General features: G+C 39.9%; 1 protein-coding gene and 1 pseudogene across 1 annotated transcript; both read right to left on the reverse strand.

Annotated features, from left to right (window-relative positions):
* Positions 1-2147: 2147 nt before the first annotated feature.
* tmem47 (transmembrane protein 47) lies at positions 2148-21549 on the reverse strand. Its single transcript, XM_060880810.1, has 3 exons — positions 21117-21549; positions 8163-8303; positions 2148-6735 (listed from the first exon to the last, which is right to left on the reverse strand). The coding sequence occupies exons 1-3, from the start codon at positions 21352-21354 to the stop codon at positions 6557-6559; spliced, it is 558 nt and encodes a 185-aa protein (XP_060736793.1). The 5' UTR covers positions 21355-21549; the 3' UTR covers positions 2148-6556.
* LOC132853710 (regulator of nonsense transcripts 3B-like) overlaps positions 21394-22135 on the reverse strand; it is a 928-nt pseudogene continuing 186 nt past the window's right edge.

Raw genomic sequence — 22135 nt, forward strand, 5'->3', positions numbered from 1 at the left:
TCTTTCTTAAATCTTTCTGAGGCGATTCATCTTGTAGTGTGGACAGTTTGCGTAGTGCTTCTAGCTTTTGTGCCTCTTACTTCTCTTACTAAATTTCCGTCATTTGACAGATTAGGTTTTTATATATAATATATATATAAATCCACAAAATTTTTTTTAAAACTTTTCCAGTGTGTTTGTGTGGCTGATGACATCATAATTACTTTATATGATCCTTAATGTGGTCATTTTATTCCCAGCAGATCAATTATATCCCAGATATCTTAGATAAAGTCGTCTTGTTTCAGACCGTTCTGGAAAAATGTCCCCAAATCAGTGACACTGAAGAAAAGAAAGAAAAATTAAAGTGTTGTGTCATTAATCAGCTCTGTGAATGTCGACTCTGATGAGACCTGAGACGCGACGCTCGTTCGCTGACAGGAAACGAGTCTTTCCGATCACAGCAGACGCATTTCCTGTTTTCAAGTAATAGGAGCAGCACGAGGTTTTTTTTTTTTTTTAACTGGTTTATTTTGTTAGTGTATAGAAATCAGATTTAGGTCACAGCTGCATTTTAGGGATTTGAAGGGGAAAAAAGTCCCCCAGCAGACACACACACATACATACATACATACATACATACATTCATACACACTCACTCACAAAAAGGTGTTTCATGCCACACACACAATAAATGGACAGTGCTAAGAAATACAGTCCTCTACACCACCATAACAGTGTTGAATATTAATACTTCAGTAAGATTAGTTGATTGACAGGTGAGCTATTGATCAGAAGCTAATCTATTTGCAAGGCTCGGTTAAACCACAAGACCTACAGGTTTCCTACAACGTCAAACATTTTCTACACGTTTTTACAGTTTCTTTTCTCCAAGTGCGTCAATGTTTCAGTGTGTGTGCGTTTGTTGAGTAATCAGACAAAAAAGTTTTGTTCCTCTTGTTCCACTGCAATTTGATGGCAATCATGAGATTTTTTTTTATTAATTGCATTTTATTAACAAAGGGACACGTCATATTTTTAATCGGCTTATAGTTATGTTTAATGGTATAGAACGTCTACAAAAACAAGTCGGTTCCCGATCTCGCTTATGTTAAAGCTTTTTTTTTTATTTTTTTTTTTATCTGTCTCGAAGTTAATAAGGCAGGGGGGGACACAGCTTGTCATGTTAGCGAGAAACCTGCGAAAAAGGCATAAATTGTTGTCTTGTTTCTATGGAAACAATAACATCTTAAAACATATGCATTAATTAGAACCTGTGATGTGCAGCTATGCTACTGTCAGAACTGCTGTTCTAGATCATCAGAATGGAGATGTGACTGACGTGGTGGTTGTGGATGATTTAATCATCACCCTGTGGTTCGGGGCAGTGTTTGTGCTTCTGGTCAGTAGGCAGTTCGAGCTGACTCGCGTCAGCAGTGAATAATTCATGTTTTATGCCATTAGGATTTGAAAATTAAAATATTTTGACCTTTATGGTTGATTGTTTCAAAGTTTTTAAATCTAGTAGTCAGCCTGTTTCGTTGCTATTCCCTAGACCCGCCTTTAACACTAAATTAAGTAATTATTTAGCTCGTTAACTTCCTGTTTGTGTAGTTTGAAAATATTTATGCAGCCTTCAGAAGTGTAAACAATTGATGGCATTTCAGCCAATCAGCAGTCAAGAAATGATCGGGTAGCGCCATCTTGAATCAGAATTGGAATTTTGTTCATGTTTTTATTAGGAATTTCACTGAAGAATTGACTTTACAAAATTAAGATCCATACAATTTTTGATGACGCAACACATCCAAACAATCAGCTGCCTCTAAATTTACTTTATTGTCTATTTTTGTGTTTCGATTTGTTTCAAAATGTACAGGGATTACATTGGAAAACTCTGGCAACATTTTTAAACTGGGATTTTGAAACCTGAAGTTTACGAGGAAATACAAATTTTAGTGGTGTATATATATATATATATATATATATATATATATATATATATATATATATATATATACATATATACACATACATATATATATATATATATATATATATATATATATATATATATATATATATATATATATATATATATATATATATACGTATATATATACACGTGTATATATATATATATATATACACGTATATATATACACCAAATACACCAGATAAGAGTCCAAGTCAAGTCAAGAGTCAAGATGATAGTCCAATGATAGTTTGAAAGAAAATAAATAAATCAATTTAGTAATGGTGTAACTCGCTCTAAGACGATTATAATGGTATCATAACTAACATTTACCAATTTATTATTTTTCTCATTTTTACAAATTTTTGGTAAGTAAATATTCTTTTGGCTTGACCTTCGATCTGAGTACTGAGTCACGAGTAGTCATTAACCAGTCATTCTCCTGTTCACACTGCTAAAATTCAAAATTATATGTTTAATATTTAAATATTGAATTTACCAAATTTAAAATTTCAATATTTCCTGAAGATTTATTAAGAAGTTTTACACTGGCATGTTTACTTGATAATAATTTTCACTTTTAAACAGTTTGAATGCACTTTTTAGTTGGAAGAAAAGAGAAGTCGTGTCTCAGGACAGAGGACTACAGTCTAAAAAACACTGAGGGAGATGAACACACCAGAATCAGAAACAGCAAAATAATCAAATCAGATTTTAGCATTAGCTGTATTTCAGTCTTTGCTAAAAACCGATCCTGTAGCTTCAGATGCTGGATTGACATTAAAAAAATAAAAACAAAACAGAATACAATTCACCGCTAGCCCTAATATTTCCATAACACACACTTATCATAAAGTGAATGCACTGTTTACATGTGCACTAATTACCTCACAGTTATTTCCAGAAAAGCTAATTAACCCATTGGTGCTCCATTCAGCATGCTCTAACCGTTAATCTTCTTCTATTATCCTGACATTAACTACAGTTTTGGTGAAAATATGCTGTAATATATCAAAAAAAACAAATCTATACCGAGCTCCAGTTGACCTCCAGGTTTCTCGCTGAATAAAATTCCCTTTCATAAGTCATCTCTGCTTCCTCCTACAGTCAAGTACAAATGTCTGAGTGCAAAAAAGCTAATTAGCACAAAAAACATCCCACAGCATTATCAAGATTAAATCTTTGTAAGCAAATAAACTTCTAGCAAACTCTAGCAAATGTCCCGCAGACAAACTATCTAGCAAACAGCAGAGGAAAAGATTTTCATGAAAGGCTCTTTCCATACAAATCTAGTGAGGTAACAAAAAATTCCCCAGCAATTACAGGATTGAAAAGGTTTTTAAAAATTCAGCCAGCTAATATGAAACCAAAAAGAAACAAAACTAAAAATCCTTTTAAAAAAAGAGGGAAAATGAAAAAAATCTGATGGATAGATTTAAGGATATCCCCAGAAAAGTTAGCTGACGTTAGCAATTAGCATCTCACAGCCAAACATGCTAGCTAACCTGAGAGAAAATCCTATTTACAAATCTATAAACTAACTAACATTCAAATTGTCTCATAGCAAATCTAGCTAGCTAACATTCGAATAAATCCCCTCTAGTTAGAGGATATACCCATATAAAGTTAGCTAGCTAAGATACACGAAAAAGGAGGGGGAAGCTAGATAACATGAAACAAACTACCGGATGGTCCAGACCACTATAAAACAAAGTAACTGCTACTAACAAAGATAGCTAGCTAGCTAAAAGTAGAAAATGGCCCACAGCAAATTAGCTAGCTCATTCATTCATTCATCTTCTACCGCTTATCCGAACTACCTCGGGTCACGGGGAGCCTGTGCCTATCTCAGGCGTCATTGGGCATCAAGGCAGGATACACCCTGGACGGAGTGCCAACCCATCACAGGGCGCACACACACACACTCATTCTAGCTAGCTAATGTTAGAGAAAATTAATTCTAACAGAAAGAATCCTAAAGAAAATGTCTCACAGCAAATCTAGTTTGCAAATTAGAGAAAATCCCAAGTGTTAGAGGTTATGCTAATACACAGATAGCTAGCTAGCTAACAAATACACCAGAGCAGAAGAAATACTCCCAAATAATAACCGCCACAGAAATTTAGCTAGCTAAAGTTACAAGTGTTCCATAGGGCATATCCCTGTATTAAAGGTGGGGTCTCCGATGTTTGAAAGCCAATGTCGACATTTGAAATTACCAAAACAAACACGCCCCTAACCCAAATGGGTCCCACCCCTGTATTGATAGCTCTGCCCCACACATACATACGTAACCCAGGCAAATAATGGAAAGAAACGTGTCTTTATCATAGCTGAAGGGAAGAACAATACGATTGTAGATAAACAAACAAGCAAATGACACACAAGCATAATCATGTAAAGGACAAAGACATATATTAGTTCTGTGTAACAAAACAAAACCAACGTTACTCACCTATCGAGAAGGAAAAAAGTGCCTCGGCGTCTTAAGTAAAGTTGGTCACATATTCACAGATTGGAGTTTCCCGAGTCAATAACTCCTGAGCTAAACACTGTTACTACACAAAACACGGTTGTAGCTGCGTCTCTACATTACTACGATAGAAAAGAGGTGTTATTTGTGTAGTAACAGCGTTTAGCTCAGGAGTTATTGACTCAGGAAACTCCAATCTGTGAATATGTGACCAACTTCCTGCTCCTTCAGTTCTCTCCAGCGCTGGAAAGCTGATCCTATATTAACACGTCCTACTTCTTACCTTATCATAAGTCTTTCTTCTCTTTCTTTCTTTGTTTTTATCCTCCATGTTAATGTTAAAACCACTTTCTGCTAATGTCACACATGCGCACTGAACACTCTCCGCCCATATCGAAAAGACACGCCCCTTTCTGCTCATTGGCTACACGTTTGTTTTGATTTTTGTTTATTATTCCGCCCGACTCAGTTTTCTGAAGCATTTCTCAAAAATCGGAGACCCTGCCTTTAAGACAGCTAGCTAGCTAGTTTACACAATGTAGAAAATGTCTCACAGCACATCCAGCTAGCTAAGTAGAGAAAATGTACTTTATGTACATAAATGTACGTAACTTTCCTTAGTGCATATTCAAATATAAATATAGGAAGCTGGGCACTAAATGTTTAGAGAAAAATCCCATTTGTTACAGAATACACTAAAATAAAGATCTCACAAAATTAAACAAAAACAAAGCAAACTGCTTAGCTAACATCCAGGAAAATTTGCTAGAAGTTCTCCCAATACAAAGGCACCTAGCTAGTTAGCAAACGTGACAAAATGCCTCACAGCAAAACTAGCTGGCTAACTTTAGAGGGGAAAAAAAAATCCCATTTTCTAAAAGAAATGCTAAAATGTGGCTAGCTAGCTATCTAACAAATATTAGCAACTGGCTAGCTAATATTAAGGGAATTGATATTTTTAGATCTATAAACAGACCCAACGTTAGAAAATGTCTAAAAATATAGATAGCAAACTTTAGAGAACATTCCATATTTTTATGCTATTAAGTTATGCTAAAATATATCTAGCTATCAGTTACTGATAACAGTTGTTATGAACTAGCTAGCTAACATTACAGAAACTGACGTTTGTTTGAAGAGATCTAAGACATCTTGATGTTTTTTAAGTGTAAAACTCGCTAGTTAGCAGAGAGGGCTCTCGTTTTAGACACAGTCCTGTCATCTCAGCTCTTGTGGAAATAATTCTTTACGTTTCTGTATAAGGGGTAAAAAATTTTGCACTCAGACTTTTGCACCCTGATGTCCAAGAGGTACTAAAACATTAGAATCGCTGGAACTCCTCTGATCATCCTCAATCTTGCTGAACTCTGAAAACCTCTTATGCTATCCATGTTCTCAGACCAGGGTCCTGTGTTCACACAAGCAAGCTGCAAATCGGAAACTCAGAGGTTTCGTCTCATCTTGGTCAGATACCACCACTCGTTAAATGTGTAGAGAGAAAAATAAAGCTTGGACAGAGCAATAAGCAGATCAAGCTAGCTAGTGCACTTAGTTCTTTCGGTTTCTCACAGGAAACCCGTGAGCGATCTGTCGCTTGCTAGTGTGAACAAAGGATAGCATATGCTCTGTGTTGTGCTTTCTCATTGCAGAAACCTACTAACACACTCAGTGTGATCTGTGCTTAAGTGTGTGTGTGTGTGTGTGCGCATGCAGCAGGTCCAATCCTATACCCTGCTCCAGATGGAGCTCTCCACAGGGATGGACACATGGCTGCTTCCATAGATCTCCCAGTGAATCCGCCGCTTAAAGATCAGAGACAGATCAGCGATGTCGGAAATGCGATGGAGAGATGAGAACAGATGCAAAAGAATGACACTTTCATAAAGGAATTTTATAGAACCTAAACAGACGATGATGATGATGATGATGATGATGATGATGATGCTGCTTGTTGGCGTGAGACGTGAGATCCGGATCTGGATTCGGACGAGCTCTGCACCCAGTTTGCATGTTTTTGTGTCTTAGGAAGCAAATAAAAGTTTGCTGCATGAGCTTAAGGGAATGGTGGGATTGGGAAAGGGGTGTCGGTGGGGGAGGGGTTAAGGACGGGGCGGAGTCGTGCAGCAGGGTCAGTAGTAGTCGTCGTAGTTCTTGGGGTTCAGGCAGTACAGGATGGCTCCTCCAAACGAAAAGATGGTGGCACCCCAAGCCAAGCCATAACCCCAGTTAAACTCGTGGTATATCCGCAAGCTGACCGTCTCGATGAACTTGATGGGGAACAGAACCAAGCTACAGGCCTGCAGGACAACTGTGGGGAGGGGACAAAAAAATAAATGGATAGCATGAAAGTTTATTCTGACATTTCAGTATCTATATATAAAGTCATAGCTAGCTAAAAACCTTGCCGTGGTAGCTATGTCTCGCTTCTATCTTTTATAAGAAGCCGATCTGTCACATGAAGCTAAAAAGTGCTAAAGTATCTAGTGCTAAAGCTAACGGCAATAAAGCCGCCGACTCGGACTGCACGGAAATGGGAGAAATACTTATGATTGGGGTTTTATCTTATCCTGTCGCAAACGACCTCTCATTAAAGCTCAGAGGGAGCAAGTTGCAGAGATTTGTATAAACGAAGGAGGACTCGGTCGTGCACAGGGTATGTTTAAACGGATACAAAGATTTTGAGTCGTTCAAACAAGAGTTAAAAGTAGGTTGAGAACAGAGGGAATTTTTTGCTCCTCAGAGGGAATCGGGAGCCGAGTGACTTCAAAGAACATCAAAAAGCTACTTAAAAGAAATCTTAAAAAAAACGAACGTCTGTGTGATTAATTTGCAAACGAAGAAAGACTAATTAGCGAAGCAGCTGCGTGCTGAGAGTGTGACGCTGTGACAAACTTCCTGTTTCTACGTTCTCTCGCCCCGAGGACACGTCCCACTAAGCCGATCTGAGCAATGAGCAGAATCAAGTAGATTCACATACTGTTAACTACAAGGTTCAAGCGAAATACATTTATTTCCTGCTTTTGTTAAAGATTTAATTTACAATCTAATTGTCTATATATCTGTCTAACTGTCTATATATCTATCTATTATATCTGTCTATCTTGTAGCTAGCGTTATTATCAACGTTTATGATCGGTGACTGATGATTATTGCGACGAGATATGTCATTAAACGTTTTCTAAACTCACAATTTCGTTGATTAAATCAGAATCAGGAAATCATAATAGCACACGATTTAGCTATTGATGTTCACATACCTGTTTTCACAGCATTGCTGCTCAAATGATTTTTAAGCTCTAAAGAAATCGTGTGCAGGACAGTTTTGAATAGACCCGTAAAAAAAATCTTTTAAAATATTATCTCATGCAATTATGTTGGGAACGCTAATGTGATTAAAGCTCATATCCTAACTTATATTGAAACTTTAATTAAAAGATCTCTCCATAGACTTAACTCTGTAACGAGACTCATTAATCCGAGGATTCGCAGTCGCAAGTACATTAATGACCTCGATTTACTAATGAGGCAAAATATTTAATAATATTATATGTGTATAGTATTATATAAGTGATTCTACAGGTTGGAGCTTACAGGCTTATCGTCATAGTAACAAGCCTTACAACATCCAGTACTATTACAAATCGTTAACTATCCAACGCAACTCCACGTATGAAGTGCTTCGCTTGCCAGCCAGTCAGAAACTAGCGTGTGCTACGAGTGTGCATATCCAGTCACCTGCAGCAAACAGCATGACGGCAACGGGTCTGTAGAAGCGCCTCCTGCTGCACGTGCACACAGAGACCAGGGCCACCATGAAGGAGATGAGGATGAGGAAGGCTCCTCCGTGTAACAGTGCCAATGTGGCGATCTGCCAATCTGCAACACAAACGCAAACAAAAAGGGTAAATCAAATGCTGACCGCAAAACGATTCATGATTTATCGGTTTCCATTTCAGTTCAAAAAGTGGTTGGTTTTGATTCAGATCAGGTCACTTTGGTACCTGATACACTGAACAGAGTTTTGATTACGATGAATGAATTTCACAGCAGTTTTTCCTTTTAGAACAAATTCTAAAACAATTCTTTAGATGCGTTTGGAGCCTTTTGTGGCAAGCTAAAAGTCGATCTTACAAGTGCTCACGCATGTAGACTGTTAAATACTTTTATATTCATTAACATGAGCGGCTTGTGTGTATTCGTAGCTGTCCCGTGAGTTTGCCAAACGATTAAGTCAGCACTATCATCTTCTCCTCTGCTGGCTATGTACAACCCAAATAGAGACACCAAAGTGTCAGCTGATGTGTCTTTATTTGGCCTGGGAGGTGTTCTTCTCCAGAGGTGGGAGGAAAAATGGAAACCTGTGGCTTATACTTTATACTACCTAACCTCACATGTGCCTGTGGGAGGCTCAGGGATTTCCTCATAGGGAAACACTTTTGTCAGGAGATGGACGATACCACTCATACTGTATGTTACTCAAACATATCCTCAGTCAGCAAATAAAGGAAATGGTGCTCAACTGTAGGGCATGCAAACAAGAGCAATAAATTCACAAAGAGCCACAGACTTCATACTTATCTGCTTGTTGTTAGTAGTGCACACACTACTGTCCACTGACGTCATTAACCGATTTAAATAGCCATGGAATTCCTACAGTAGAATCCTGATGTCAGATAATGGACCACCGTTTTCTGGACAAGCTTTCACTTCCTTTGCAGCCTCTTACAAAATTTCCACTACGTAACGGAGAGGCAGAACATGTAGTTCAAACTGTGAAAACCCTTCTGAACAAGGCATCAGACCCCTAGCTGGCTATACTTATAGACCCACATCTATTCAGAGCGGTTACAGCCAAGCTCAGCTCGTCATGGCCTGACGTCTTCACACTACAATGCCAGTGCTCTCATCTCAGTTGGACCCTGTACTCAGATCTACCTCAGGGTGTGTGAGATACAAACGTCAGGACCTGATACCTCTACGTGCTCCAACTCAGTAACAAACATTGGAGCCAAATTGTCACCCGAGGTGGTATAAACACTAGGCACCCTCAGAACCTGATCTGGGAGAGCAGCTGTTAAGCTTAGTAGACTTGACCTGTGATATATATTTATATATATAGTGATTTTCCTGTGTGAGTTTGTGAACAAATACAAATCTGTTAGAATATGAGTGCAGTATTTGAATAAATGTACGCTGACGTGTGAGAGATACAATTTTCACTTTTCATTTTAAGCACCTATGTCATTGTACAGTACATATGTTCTTTTTTTGGAGAAGCTATTAAGAACAGACCTTTGAACATAATAGACAGAATAATCCTCTAAAGTCTAACCTTTGTCCTCTAGAAAATGGAGATGTGGTATTTGTTAAAGATGTGAGGTAATATTCCTGTGACTGATGCTGCACACAGAGTTCTTTGGTGAGGGGACCAGAAAAGAAAAGAGAACGGTATTGAAGAATCTAATAACGAGAATAAAGCAAAACAACTTTCATGAGTTCGAGAGAGAGTTGTACAGGGTTTTATTATTACCTTAAGAAACACGACAGCACCTTTTCCCTCCTCCACACAATGCCTTCTCTCTCTGTAATCCTCCGTATGTTATTAAACACTTAACACATAACAGCTTGTTCTGAAAGGCTTCACCCAGTCCTAATCCCACATAGCCGCTACTTAATCCATGGCGAAAGTGAAGTTTGACACCAGATTGGCCTTGGTTTCTGGGTGGGTCCATGATTACTGAGCTTATGTTGCGTAGTTTCGGCTCGGCTGCTGTACGTATGGACAGGTTAATGTAAAAGTGTGTCAGAGTGCAAGGATAAGCTCGGTGTGTTCGGCAGCTACGCGGACATCCTCGTTCAGGTGAGTCAACACCCGCTTTCTGCGGTGATGCTGCTTGAGAGTCAGTTTCAGCTGATGCTTTTTACTGACACGTGATTCGTTCAGGCGAGTGGGTCAACTGACAACAGTGTGAATGTGACCATGGTGAAAGAAAACATACCAGAATTGTGCTTAATATTTAAAATTGTAATGTTTCTGACTTGGGGTCAAGGTGGCTTAGTGGTTAGCACGTTCGCCTCACACCTCCAGGGTTGGGGGTTCGATTCCCGCCTCCGCCTTGTGTGTGTGGAGTTTGCATGTTCACCCCGTGCCTCGGGGGTTTCCTCCGGGTACTCCGGTTTCCTCCCCCGGTCCAAAGACATGCATGGTAGGTTGATTGGCATCTCTGGAAAATTGTCCGTAGTGTGTGAGTGTGTGAGTGAATGAGAGTGTGTGTGTGTGTGTGCCCTGTGATGGGTTGGCACTCCGTCCAGGGTGTATCCTGCCTCGATGCCCGAGATAGGCACAGGCTCCCCGTGACTTGAGGTAGTTCGGATAAGCGGTAGAAGATGAGTGAGTGAGTGAGTGTTTCTGACTTCAGTGATCCCAAACATAAGATGGTAACCATGACATCAGTTATTTTGGGTTCTGATCGGTAAGAACATGTTGATTCATTGTCTTCAACAGCTCCGATTCTTGTTTTCTTTTGTGGAAGTGCAGCGACTTTGACTGTTGTCTTTTGTGGGCGTGGCCCACCCGTTTGTTTTAGTAATCGTTATGTATAGCTTATAAATATATACTCTAACCAGTCTCTCAGTCCCTGCTGCTGAAAAGCACCCAGACAGATGTTGAAGATGCTGCCAGCACCATGCTTCACTGTTGGGATGATATTGGGCAGGTGATGAGTGGTGCCTGGTTTCCTCCACACATAACAATTAGTATTGAGTCCAAAAAGTTTTGATTTCTTGATTCAATCTTGATTTTATCAGACCAGAGATTTTTGTTCCTCACAGTCTGAGAGTCCTTCAGGTGGACTTTTCAAGTGGACTTTTATTTTTTGCAAAATCTAGTGAGCTTTCATGTGTTTTGCACTTTCCCTCTAGCCACTCTGCCAAAGCCCAGATCGGTGGAGGGCTGCAGTGATGGTTGTCCTTCTGGAACTTTGTCCCATCTCCACACAGGATCCCTGGAGCTCAGTCAGAGTGATCATCGGGTTCTTGGTCACCTCTATTACTAAGGCCCTTTTCCCCCATTTCTCAGTTGGTGACCATCTCTTGGAAGAGTCTTGGTTGTGTTAAACGTTATTATTTTCAGAATTACAGAGGCACAGTGCTCTTAGGAATCTTCAGTGGAGCTGAAAAATTTGTTGTAGCCTTTCTCCAGATCTGTGCCTTGCAAATCCTGTCTCTGTGTTCTGCAGGCAGTTTTTCAGGGAACTCCTGGCTTGTTTTTTTGTCAGCTGTGAGGTGTGTGCCTTACCAAATCATATCAAAATCAATTTAATTTAACACCTACTCCAATCAAGGTGTAGAAACATCTCAGCAATGATCAAGAGAAATGGGAGGCATCTGAGCTAAATTTTTTATAGGTTTATGGAGTACTGAGTGTAGATTAATGGGGAAAAAATTAATTTGAACGATAATATTATTAGGCTGTAACATCACAATATTGAAAAAGGTGAAGGGGGTCTGAATACTTTCTGAATGCAGTGTATATATATTAGAAGCGACAGATAACGTCACCAAGAATGCTAATAACATAAGGATATTCATTGCTACTAGAAATGAAATAATTTCCAGCACTTACCTTTTGCTAATCGAACAAAATGTATATAAATGGGACTTTATTTCACACACACACACACACACACACACGTCATAAAAAAGCACTGCCCTGTTCTCAAACACAATCGGATTAGAAGGAAGGAAAAGGTTTATTTGTCTGTCTCAAGGGTACGTGCTGGTCTAGGAACCAATGTGTGTGTGGAAAGAACGAAGGAGAAAAAAATGTGTGTGTGGTGAAATGGAGACGTAAAAAAAGAAATATGGTCAGGTTTCGCTGTGAGAAAAAAGGAGGGGAATGGATGGATTACATGGGGAAGGATACAATTATGTTGTGTAATTAACCACACACACACACACACACACACACACACACACACACACACACACAGTGTTTTCTGCCTAATTGTAAAACAGTGAACCTTCTTGCACTACTGAGAGCTTATCACTGACTCTGTTCAGATAAATGGGGCGTCACATAATGGATGCTCCACTCCCTCTTTCTCTCTCTTTCTCTCTCTCTCACACTCTCTCGCTTGTTTCCTCTCTGTTTCTCTGTCTCTCCATCTGCCTTTTATTCAGAAGCACTCTAAAGACACTCGACTGAAGTGGGGCCTAGAAATAGCAGCGAATCCTCCACGGAGAGCTAACAGGGAGCGAGTGAAAGGGGGTGGGGTGCCGAAAAAAAGACGATAGACAAGATGAAAAAAGGAGAAGAAGTCAATGCATGAGAAATGGAGATGCAAGACCTGGTTTCCGACGGTGAAGAAGAGAAAACTTCAACGTCAACAGGGCAGGAGTCGATGAAAGGAGGGAGCAAAGAAACAGAAACAAAAACTAAACAATGAGCGACGAGAAATAACAGAAATCACAGTACATTCCTGTGGGGATGAAGGAATGTGTGAAAATTATTAAAATATTTTAGCAAAAACCCCAATGTTATTAGTTTTAACATTTAGAATGTTCATTACAGGTTTAAGAGCTGTAACATTTTAAAGCTTCTCCTTCGTGAAAATCTTTAGTTATAGATCATCAAAGCAGAGAACATTTTGAGAAAAAAAAAAACTCAAATCACAGCTCAGGTCACGAGACATCTGGGTTTTAACAGGGTTAAATAATGAATCAGCACATTTCCGACTCAGCTTTAGTTACAAAGAACAGGCTTTAAAGGAGACATCACTGGTCCTGACAGGCAAGAAGCTTCTCCCTTCAACAAGCAGGATATTCCTCTAGCTAATTTAGCTTGCTAATTAAGTCGCTACGGGTAATAAAGCATTTAAACTCAGTTGCTCGGAAACATTGTCACTCACAGTTATATTTTGTTTTTTTCCTCACCAGAATTCACACACATTATTCTCTATAACACTTTCCTAACGCCAGAACAGGATCCATCTTGTTTTCTGATATCGAAACAGATAAAAAAAAGTACAGGAGATCTTTTTGCACGCTAACATTAGACATTAGCGTGCTACCATGTCAGTCCTGTTTGCTATGATAGCCAGCATGAAAGTTTTAAATCCGGATTTCAGGAGTTGTAGAAAAGATCGAACATCGAACATCATGTCGAAGATCGAACATCATGTCGTTTACAGAGAGCTAGCTAATCCACAGTTAATCTAATCTACAATCTACATCTAATCAAAATGCACAATACAAATTTCCAGAAGCGTACATCATAATACCAGCATTATGAAGCAGTAAAAAATTTTTTACTGTGGTAAAAAATAACCCAGTGGGGTTTTTTTTTGTCTTACATTTTTTCAGTGCAAGTTAGTTAGCTAGCTGGAAGTCTTAGCAGTTTCTAAGTCCCAGTCAAACACATACCAACATACAGAGCACAGCATCTCCAGAGAAATGAGGTGTGAAGCAGTCTTTTAACGATGCTGTCAGTTACTAAGAAAGAGGATGAATGTATCACATAAACAGCATTTTGCTCAAAGCTATGACTAGCACGGCACCGCTAACAGACATCCATGTAAATTAACAACCTCGTGAATCAGACATTAATCCTGCCACAGAGCAGAAATCATGCTAAGATGCTGATGTTGCAACCGCCATCCTCAAAGATGCTCCTTCATGAGAAAAAGCTTTTACGCTCAAACCACAACTGCCATGAGCTAACAGCAAAGCAGCCAACAACAGCAAATTGTGAAATAACGGATGGACCTCAGAGACTAGCTGAAACATTAGCAGGAATTTAGCTTTTGTGGGCATCGGTTGTTCCTGTACTTCGGTGTCATATTCAAAAATAAAGCGCATAGAAACTAACGGCATTGAGGGACATTTGTTGTTCCAGATATTTGAGGTTTGGCTGTTTAACTTGTATGAGGATTCGACTTGTTTATGAAGTCCGAGTCTGAAAATTCACAAAGTTCACATGCAGGACGAACTTTTAAGAAGTTTTCTGTGGGAGAAATGTGTTTGTGTGTGATGTGTGGAAGGAGTCTCCAGTGTCAGCGGTCAGAGGTCAAGCTGGAACTATTCCCACTTTTTGTAGCTTCTAAATGTAAATGTTTAGCGTAGCTACAAATGAATAAAATGCATGACATATTCGGAATTACATAAGACAATTGTCATTGTTTACAAGTTGCTATGTTATAAGAGACATAAAACACTTCAGGATGTGCTGTTGTGGGAAAATAACCGATGTTCGATGGTTATGCTACCTTCACAAATACGGGAAGTCTCAGTGAGAAAGTGCCCAGAGACGTTCATCACAAGGTGACACGAACAAAAGCGATCGTTGCCTGGAGACTAGATGTGAGCGTGTTAAAAAGTTGAACTTTATGCAAATGAGGAGTGACTCTGTGCAGCAATTACCAATGGGAGTGAAGACAGTGGAGGTCACATGATCTGTAGAAAAGCGTACGCGCACACACACACACACACACACACACAGCTTCTCCTTCATCTCCTATGATATGATGTAGATAAACACTGAGGATTTTAATAAATAAAATAATAAAAACTCCCTTCAGAGTGAGTCATTTTAACAAGCAAGAAAACTTATAAATAAACTTAAAAATTTAGAATGCTAGCTGAGAAATGCTAGTGTTACTATGGCAACCGGCTGAGGACACTTTCAGCGATAAAATTACTGCATGTGTAGTTGCAGTTTAGAAAGAAATCGTTTATCTGGCAATTTTAAATACTTTATATGCAGTCTGTGTGTGTGTGTGTGTGTGTGGTTAATTACACAACATTATTGTTATCTTTCCTCATGTAATCCATCCATTCCCCTGCTTTTTATTCACTGCGAAACCTGAGCGTATTTCTTTTATAATTCTCCATTTCACCACACACACATTCTCCTTCCTTTCATTTTTTTTCTCCTCCGTTCTTTCCACACACACACACACGTTGGTTCCCAGACCAGCACGTACCCTTGAGACAGACAAATAAACCTTTTCCTTCCTTCTAATTCGATTGTGTTTGAGAACGGAGCAGTGCCTAATCAGGACATGTGTGTGTGTGTGTGTGTGTGTGTGCGTGTGTGTATGGAATAAATAAGACCCATTAATATACATTTTGATCGAACCATAGCCATAAGTGCTAAGTGCTGGAAAATTTTTAATTTTAAAAATTTCAACGTTTTCCAGAGCTGAGGAACCATTAAAAAAATTCACCCTTTGGTGGATGTGTAGGAGCTGCTGATAAAGTCTGTATCTGATTTTATGGCATTTGACAGACGCTATTACCCGGAAAGACTCATTGTGATATTTTTAGAACATTTTATTCAACTGAGAGTTAAGGGCCTTGCTCAGGGGCCCAGCAAAGGCAGCTTGGTGGACCTGGGATACGAACTCACAACCTTCTGATCAGCCTAACACCTTAACCGCTAAGCTACTACATCATTAATTTAATGTCTTGGGTGACCCATGTTTGTAAATGAAGCTCCTTTTAGGACTTTAAGACTTGTTAGTCTTGTCTGTGTGGGTCTGATGCACAGAGCAGCAGAAATACCGTGTTCTGGAAATGTGGACTGATGGAGAAAGACAAGCTGCGGACACACACATGACACACAAAATCTTATGATGTTACTTCTTAAAGCTCTCCAAAACAGCAAAACCTCAGTTACTCCGAAGTGAGATTAAAGTGATCTGTGGGCACAAAAAAAATCTGGGGTTTAAAAAATATAAACATGAACTGGATCGTTTGAGGATGGTGTTCTTTGGGATGAGTGAAATTTCTTTTACAGTTAAAATCACAATAAACGTGTAAGAAAACCCTGAGTCATAATTATAATAAGGGAATTTCTGATTTGGATTTCTCCTCAATTTTACTGTACTAGACTGAGAAGAGCAAAAGTGCGTTGTGAATCTAGTTTTCTGTCCCCCACTGATATTACCCGCTACATTCCAGTCCTATTTTTATCCTCCAGCAGGTCCTGTGGCCTGAAGAAATGAACATTCCAACATTCTTCCTTATTTCCCCTGAGTCCTGTGTGAAAATGCTGGACATGGCATCATCAATGAAGGCGGATTTTTAACGACTTCTTGTTTAAAGAATCTCTGAAGCCATTTCCTTTTCTATTTTTTTAATCACCCTGCTTCAGCCATAAAGCTCAACCTGAAGAACGACATAATTTCCTCTGCCATAAAGCAGTCGCTTTTATTCCGTGGCGTTAATACCTAAACGGATTTGTGGTCCATGTAATGGTGAAGCTCGAAAGATAAACAAGCCCATGTTACTGTATAAGGTTGATGATTTTTAGTCTTCCTGTAAGAAGAGAAAAAAACAGAGGCTGAGCTCTCAGATCGTCTTTCCTGATCAGCTGTTGAAGTTTTTTTTCACGCAACGTCTTTGAAGCACCTTGAGACGTGCGTTTGGAGGAACCCGAGCGGAACAAGATCTTATCCCAAAGAAAAAAAAACCCTTCAGGATCAGAGAGTGGGAAACGCTGATAAGAATCAGAACATTAATTAGTGAAATCTGTATCTCATCTGCTTACTGCAACGCCCTGCGGCCCTCGAACAGACTCCGGAGAGCAGGAAAAAATACAAACATAGCAACACACGTGATGAAAAGCGGGAACGAGAGGCACCAGTTGCGTTCCAATATTGTTGTTAACACGCCCTGCTAAACTTCCCTTCCCCATTTCCCTCTTGGCAAAATCACAGCTGTTTTAGGGTGCCAATACTTTTTGCCATGCATTTAAAGTTTGTTTGTCTAAGTTTGGTCCTGAATGAACTGCGGTTCTTTTTCAAACCAGCAATAAAAGTTGCAGACAAACTGAAGAAAGAATTTTATTACTTATTTATTACTTTATTATTTATTACGTTACCATAACAACAAAGATTTTGCTTATGATTAAACTAGCTGCAATTCTCATCGTATAATTTGGAATAGTGTCAGATTCATTTGCATATCGGTCTTGATTGGTTCGAGCTTCTCCCTACGTTACGTACTGCGTTGTCGTTTTAGCGATCATGTTACCATAAGAGCCAACGAGCACATCACACATCACACTGGTTCTCCAGCTGAAGGATTGGAAGGGAACCATTTTGTCATGAATGAGTGTAATTTGCATATCAAACCTAATAGGTTTCAAAACTGGCAAAGCCCCGACAGTCAATAAAACCCCCCAACACCCCCAAATACATGAACATTTACCCAAGACAAGTTTAACTTCATAATTAAAACGTCATGATGTGGATATGTTGCACCGGTGTGTGGAGACAGTAAGCGGACAAGGGTGTGTTAAAAATAGTACTGAAACAGGGACAGGTCCACACACACACACACACACACACACACACACACACACACACACACTTATGGAGAGCAGAAACTCACTTCACACAAGCGCTTCACATTCTGCGTCAGCACAAAAAGTCCGTTCTCACACACGCTAACCAAATTCCTCCTGCTTGTGTGTGGGGTGTGTGTGTGTGTGTGTGTGTGTGAGCATATTAATGCCTTAATTTAATAGTTAATCCTTAATGCAAACAAATCTCTAACCCAAACGTCTATCCAGAACAAGCCGAGTAGTCTGCGAGTCGATAACGGCTCTCTGTAGAGGCTCACGTTAACCGAGCGGTAATTGCAAAGCTAATGAGATTTGTTTAATGCACAGTGCATGACACACAGGGAAAATACGAGAATAAAAGTGACGGATTATACCGAGGCTCGGATCGATAAAGCTCTGGAATGTATACGGCTCTGGCTCTGACTCCAGCTCTGGGTCTGTCTCTGCTGCTCAGGGAGTTTAGAGTCTGACTAAACTTTTTTTGTGGGACAAAAAGCAGAAAGGTAAAAAAAAATAAATAAATAAATAAAAAAAGGAAAAAGAAAAGTTGTTTTTACATGATGCTGAACTTAAACCTTTAAAACTTCTCACATGTTCACTCTTCTTATCCATTTCTTTCATCCAGACCGCCGTCAACCTGCAACAACAAAGTATCTTGAGTTTCTTGAACTCGGTGGGAAATAGGCCACTTGTTACTATGGTAACTAATCTGCGTGCACACTAATGTCTCGGGGGAGTTAGCATGGCCAAGTTAGCCTCCCTTCTTACTGAACCCTGACAAAAAGCCCATTTTCAGGGCAACAAAAGCAGAAAGAAATCCCAGCTGGGCCCGCTGTGACATTCCCACATTGTCCGAGAGCAACGACTGGTGAAGTGAAAAGAAAGAGTGGAGCAGAAAATGCAGTAGCGATGAGTGATTAGCACCTGCTGGAAACATTTCTCCGTTCGAAATATTCCGTTTAAACCTGTTAAACTAAGCATGGGATGTGTTTAGAGGCCTACAACTGTCTGTAAAAAAAATAAAATAATTTGTTTTCTCAATGAGGTATTCGCTTAATAAAAATGAGTCACTTCAGCATCTGATTCACAAGCTAGCTGTGATAACTGCAAACAGTGAACATAGCAGAACGTGCCGTTATCAAAGGATCAAAGATTAAAATATCTCAGATGTTAAAGCCAGTGTTCAAACAGCATTAGTTTAGTCATGTAAGGGTGTAAAAAAGAGAGCCTTCTTCTGTAAGCTGGGGCAGAAGTTCGTTTTCAGGACCTAACTTTAAAGATCTGGGCCATATCACTCCTGAGATATGGCCTCATTAGGGTTAAGTCATGGTGCTCTCCTGGCTGCCAGATTTAGTGAAGTTCTTCAGCATCATTTCATGCTGTGTTGTGGCCCATCGAGCGCCGAATGGTCTGAGACGTCCCTTATAGCTCTTACTTAAATTGTGCCATAAAAAGTCACAGTAATTTATCCATTTAGAGTCTTGTTCCAGGCTCAAAGTTACTTCAGAGTCAGTGCTCAGTATTCAGTACTCACTATTCACTACTCAGTGCTCAGTATTCAGTACCCAGTATCCACTACTCAATACTCAGTATTCAGTACTCAGTATCCACTACTCAGTACTCAGTATTCAGTACTCAGCACTCAGTACTCAAAGTGCTCAGCATTCACTACTTAGCGTACTCAGTATTCAGTAGTCAGTGCCCAGTGAGGGAAAACTTGAGAGGGAAAGGGATCCCATCCTAATGAAATTATCTGGTGTTTTCTTTATGAGGAGGAGTGAAGCAGCACAATATCAGAAGGATCCCTGATACCGGAATGGCTTTTAAGGCATCTCTAATTTATTTTCTGATTCACTGAACACATTTCAGACCATTCTCCAAAATCCAGATTCCTTTATCCTAAAGTGAAGAAGACTTGAACGCACAGTGATCAAGATTCGGAAGCATCCAGGTTTCCATAGAGATGGTTTGTGACGACGTCTTTCATTAAAAGTGCTGTACCAATAAAACTGAACCAAAAGAGAGCTCAGGTTTAGACTTCATCGTGCTCGTCCCAGGCGTTTCACAGCATGTTGAAATCTCAGCGGATGCTCTCATTTCCATATTCTCCCTTTTTTGTGAAGCTGTGTGACCCTGAAGTGACAACTTAGTGCCTGAGGATGTAGAAGTACATTTTATATTATACCATAATGACACAACCTAATGACAGCGATTACATCCGGATGGTCTTATATTTGCTGATCGATATGCTTACAGACAGCGGGATGAAGCACTGTAACACGATACTCTCTCATCAATAAAGCCATAAAGACAGACAGACACACAGATACACAATCAATGACCGACGCTGAACCATCCAGGAAAACGGAAATAAGTCAATTTTTTACATTGTAGAGGCTTTATAGAATTTTGAATGCAGATATTTTCCCAGAATTGTCCAAGAAATTGTTCAGTCCACAAAAATATTTAGATAGAATTAATTCACAATATTTTATCAGAAACATATGAAATAACTGATCTATACACGGATATACAGCCAGATGCTGTAACTTAATAATCATGTCGATAAACTCGCTCGGCGTAGCCAGAAATATGCACAAAACTTGTCTCAGCATTTCTGCCTTAACAGTAAATAATTAAAAATAAGTAAAAACACCACATTATCTGAAACTTTAAATGAGGTTTTAAGCTCCACCCACTTTACATACTATCCCTAATCCAAAGGATATTACAGTGAAATTGATGAAATGATGATAAACATTGGATTCACAGCAGATTTTGTCCATTTTTTCTGAAACAGTGGATGCTATTTTCTTGATGCACCAAAAAAAAAAATTCACTTAAACTTTTCTTAGAAATGATCCACTGACTCAATATTTGTTTTCATTAAGAAGGCAAACTGGTACATATTTGATTAGAAGAAGCCTCATTTGCATAAACAAAGGTCAATTTATTTTTTTTTAAAATGTTTAAACTAATAAGACGATAAAAGGTCATTTATGTCATCTGTTGTTTTTAGGAAGTACCTTGTTCACCTGCTGGGACTTGATTTTATAAGATAAATAAGTAAACAACAATAATCTATAAAGATTTCAAAGAGCAGAATATGATGACTGAAGCTCAAGGATATTGTGATATCGGGATACCGGCGATGCTGTGACATGTTTTTATCGTGATATCGATATTATATCGTTATACTGATATCCAGGATGGAACTACTGATATCCAGGATTTGCTTTGTTTGTTTATTGTGTGTGTGTGTGTGTGTGTGTGTGTGTGTGTGTGTGTGTGTGTGTGGTGTGTTTGTGGCGTGTGTTTGTGTGTGGATAGCGCTTGCTCACCCGTGTTTAGTGTGCCGCTGCAATGCCACGCGCTCGCGCCGGCGGATTTTGCGCACGACTCCCACAGGGACAGGTAATACTGCTGGTCAGCAGTGACCCACGCGGGGCTCAGCACGGCGCCCACGTCCAGGCAGAGCGCCAGGAACACGCACACCAGGCCCACCAGCTTGAGGGGCGTGGGCGCCGACGAGGACGCCGCGCCGCGCGCCTCTTCCGTGCCGCTCGCTGACGAGGCCATCAGCACCGGGGGCGGCGGGGCGGCGTCTGTGGCACGCGCTCAGACGCTCAAGAGCTCGTGCGCTCGGGCTCGCGGGATGGAGGCTGCGGTGGTGATGCTGTGGCTGCTGCTGAAGCTCCGCGGAAGGCAGAAAGGCTGATTAAGTGCGAGCTGGGAGTCCGGCGGAGGGTCGCGCGCTCTGAGGATGAGGATCCGCACTGCACATTACTGAACACAAAACACGGCGCACCTGCAGGGTCCTAAAGCCCGCCCACACATAGCACCCCATCTCTCTCTCTCTCTCTCTCTCTCTCTCTCTCTCTCTCTCTCTCCCTCCCTCTCTCTTCTGCTGCTCCACCTTAGCTTGGTCCTTGTACTTTTCAGGTGCCTTTTCTGCTTTCTTTAATTTCTCAGCTTCTTTACGCTCCCTTCGGTCCTCTTCTCTCCACTTCATCCTCTCATCTTTCCTCTCTAAATCTCTGCTTATTCTCTAGGAAGTCGAAGAGAAGAGTTGTTTTCTTGCCAACCATCTACTTTGTCTAAGCCTCTATTTCTTCTAATAATGTCTCAGTCTCATCACCGATGAAGGTCTCCAAAAACCTTTTATAATCAGTATCTTGTTCAGTTGTTCCACCTTTCTAACCTCTTTACTCGTTCCTCTTTAGCAATCTTATGGAATGAGGCAAACTCAACAATTGCAGGATATTCTTGTTCTTGATTATCAGTGAACCCATAATCATAAAAACGGTCTCTAAAAAAGAACAATGTCCTCCTTTTTCTTGAAATGTAGATTTTACCCCTG

The sequence above is a fragment of the Tachysurus vachellii genome, chromosome 11 (genome assembly GCF_030014155.1).
Source record: "Tachysurus vachellii isolate PV-2020 chromosome 11, HZAU_Pvac_v1, whole genome shotgun sequence".
Lineage (NCBI taxonomy): Eukaryota > Metazoa > Chordata > Actinopteri > Siluriformes > Bagridae > Tachysurus > Tachysurus vachellii.

Coding starts and splice junctions, on each gene's coding strand:
- tmem47 (XM_060880810.1), bottom strand. CDS start 21,354: ATGGCCTCGTCAGCGAGCGGCACGGAAGAGGCGCGCGGCGCGGCGTCC. Junction 8,304..21,116: donor CAGCGGCACACTAAACACGG/GTGAGCAAGCGC, acceptor TTTGTGTTGCAG/ATTGGCAGATCGCCACATTG. Junction 6,736..8,162: donor CGTCATGCTGTTTGCTGCAG/GTGACTGGATAT, acceptor CCCTCCCCACAG/TTGTCCTGCAGGCCTGTAGC.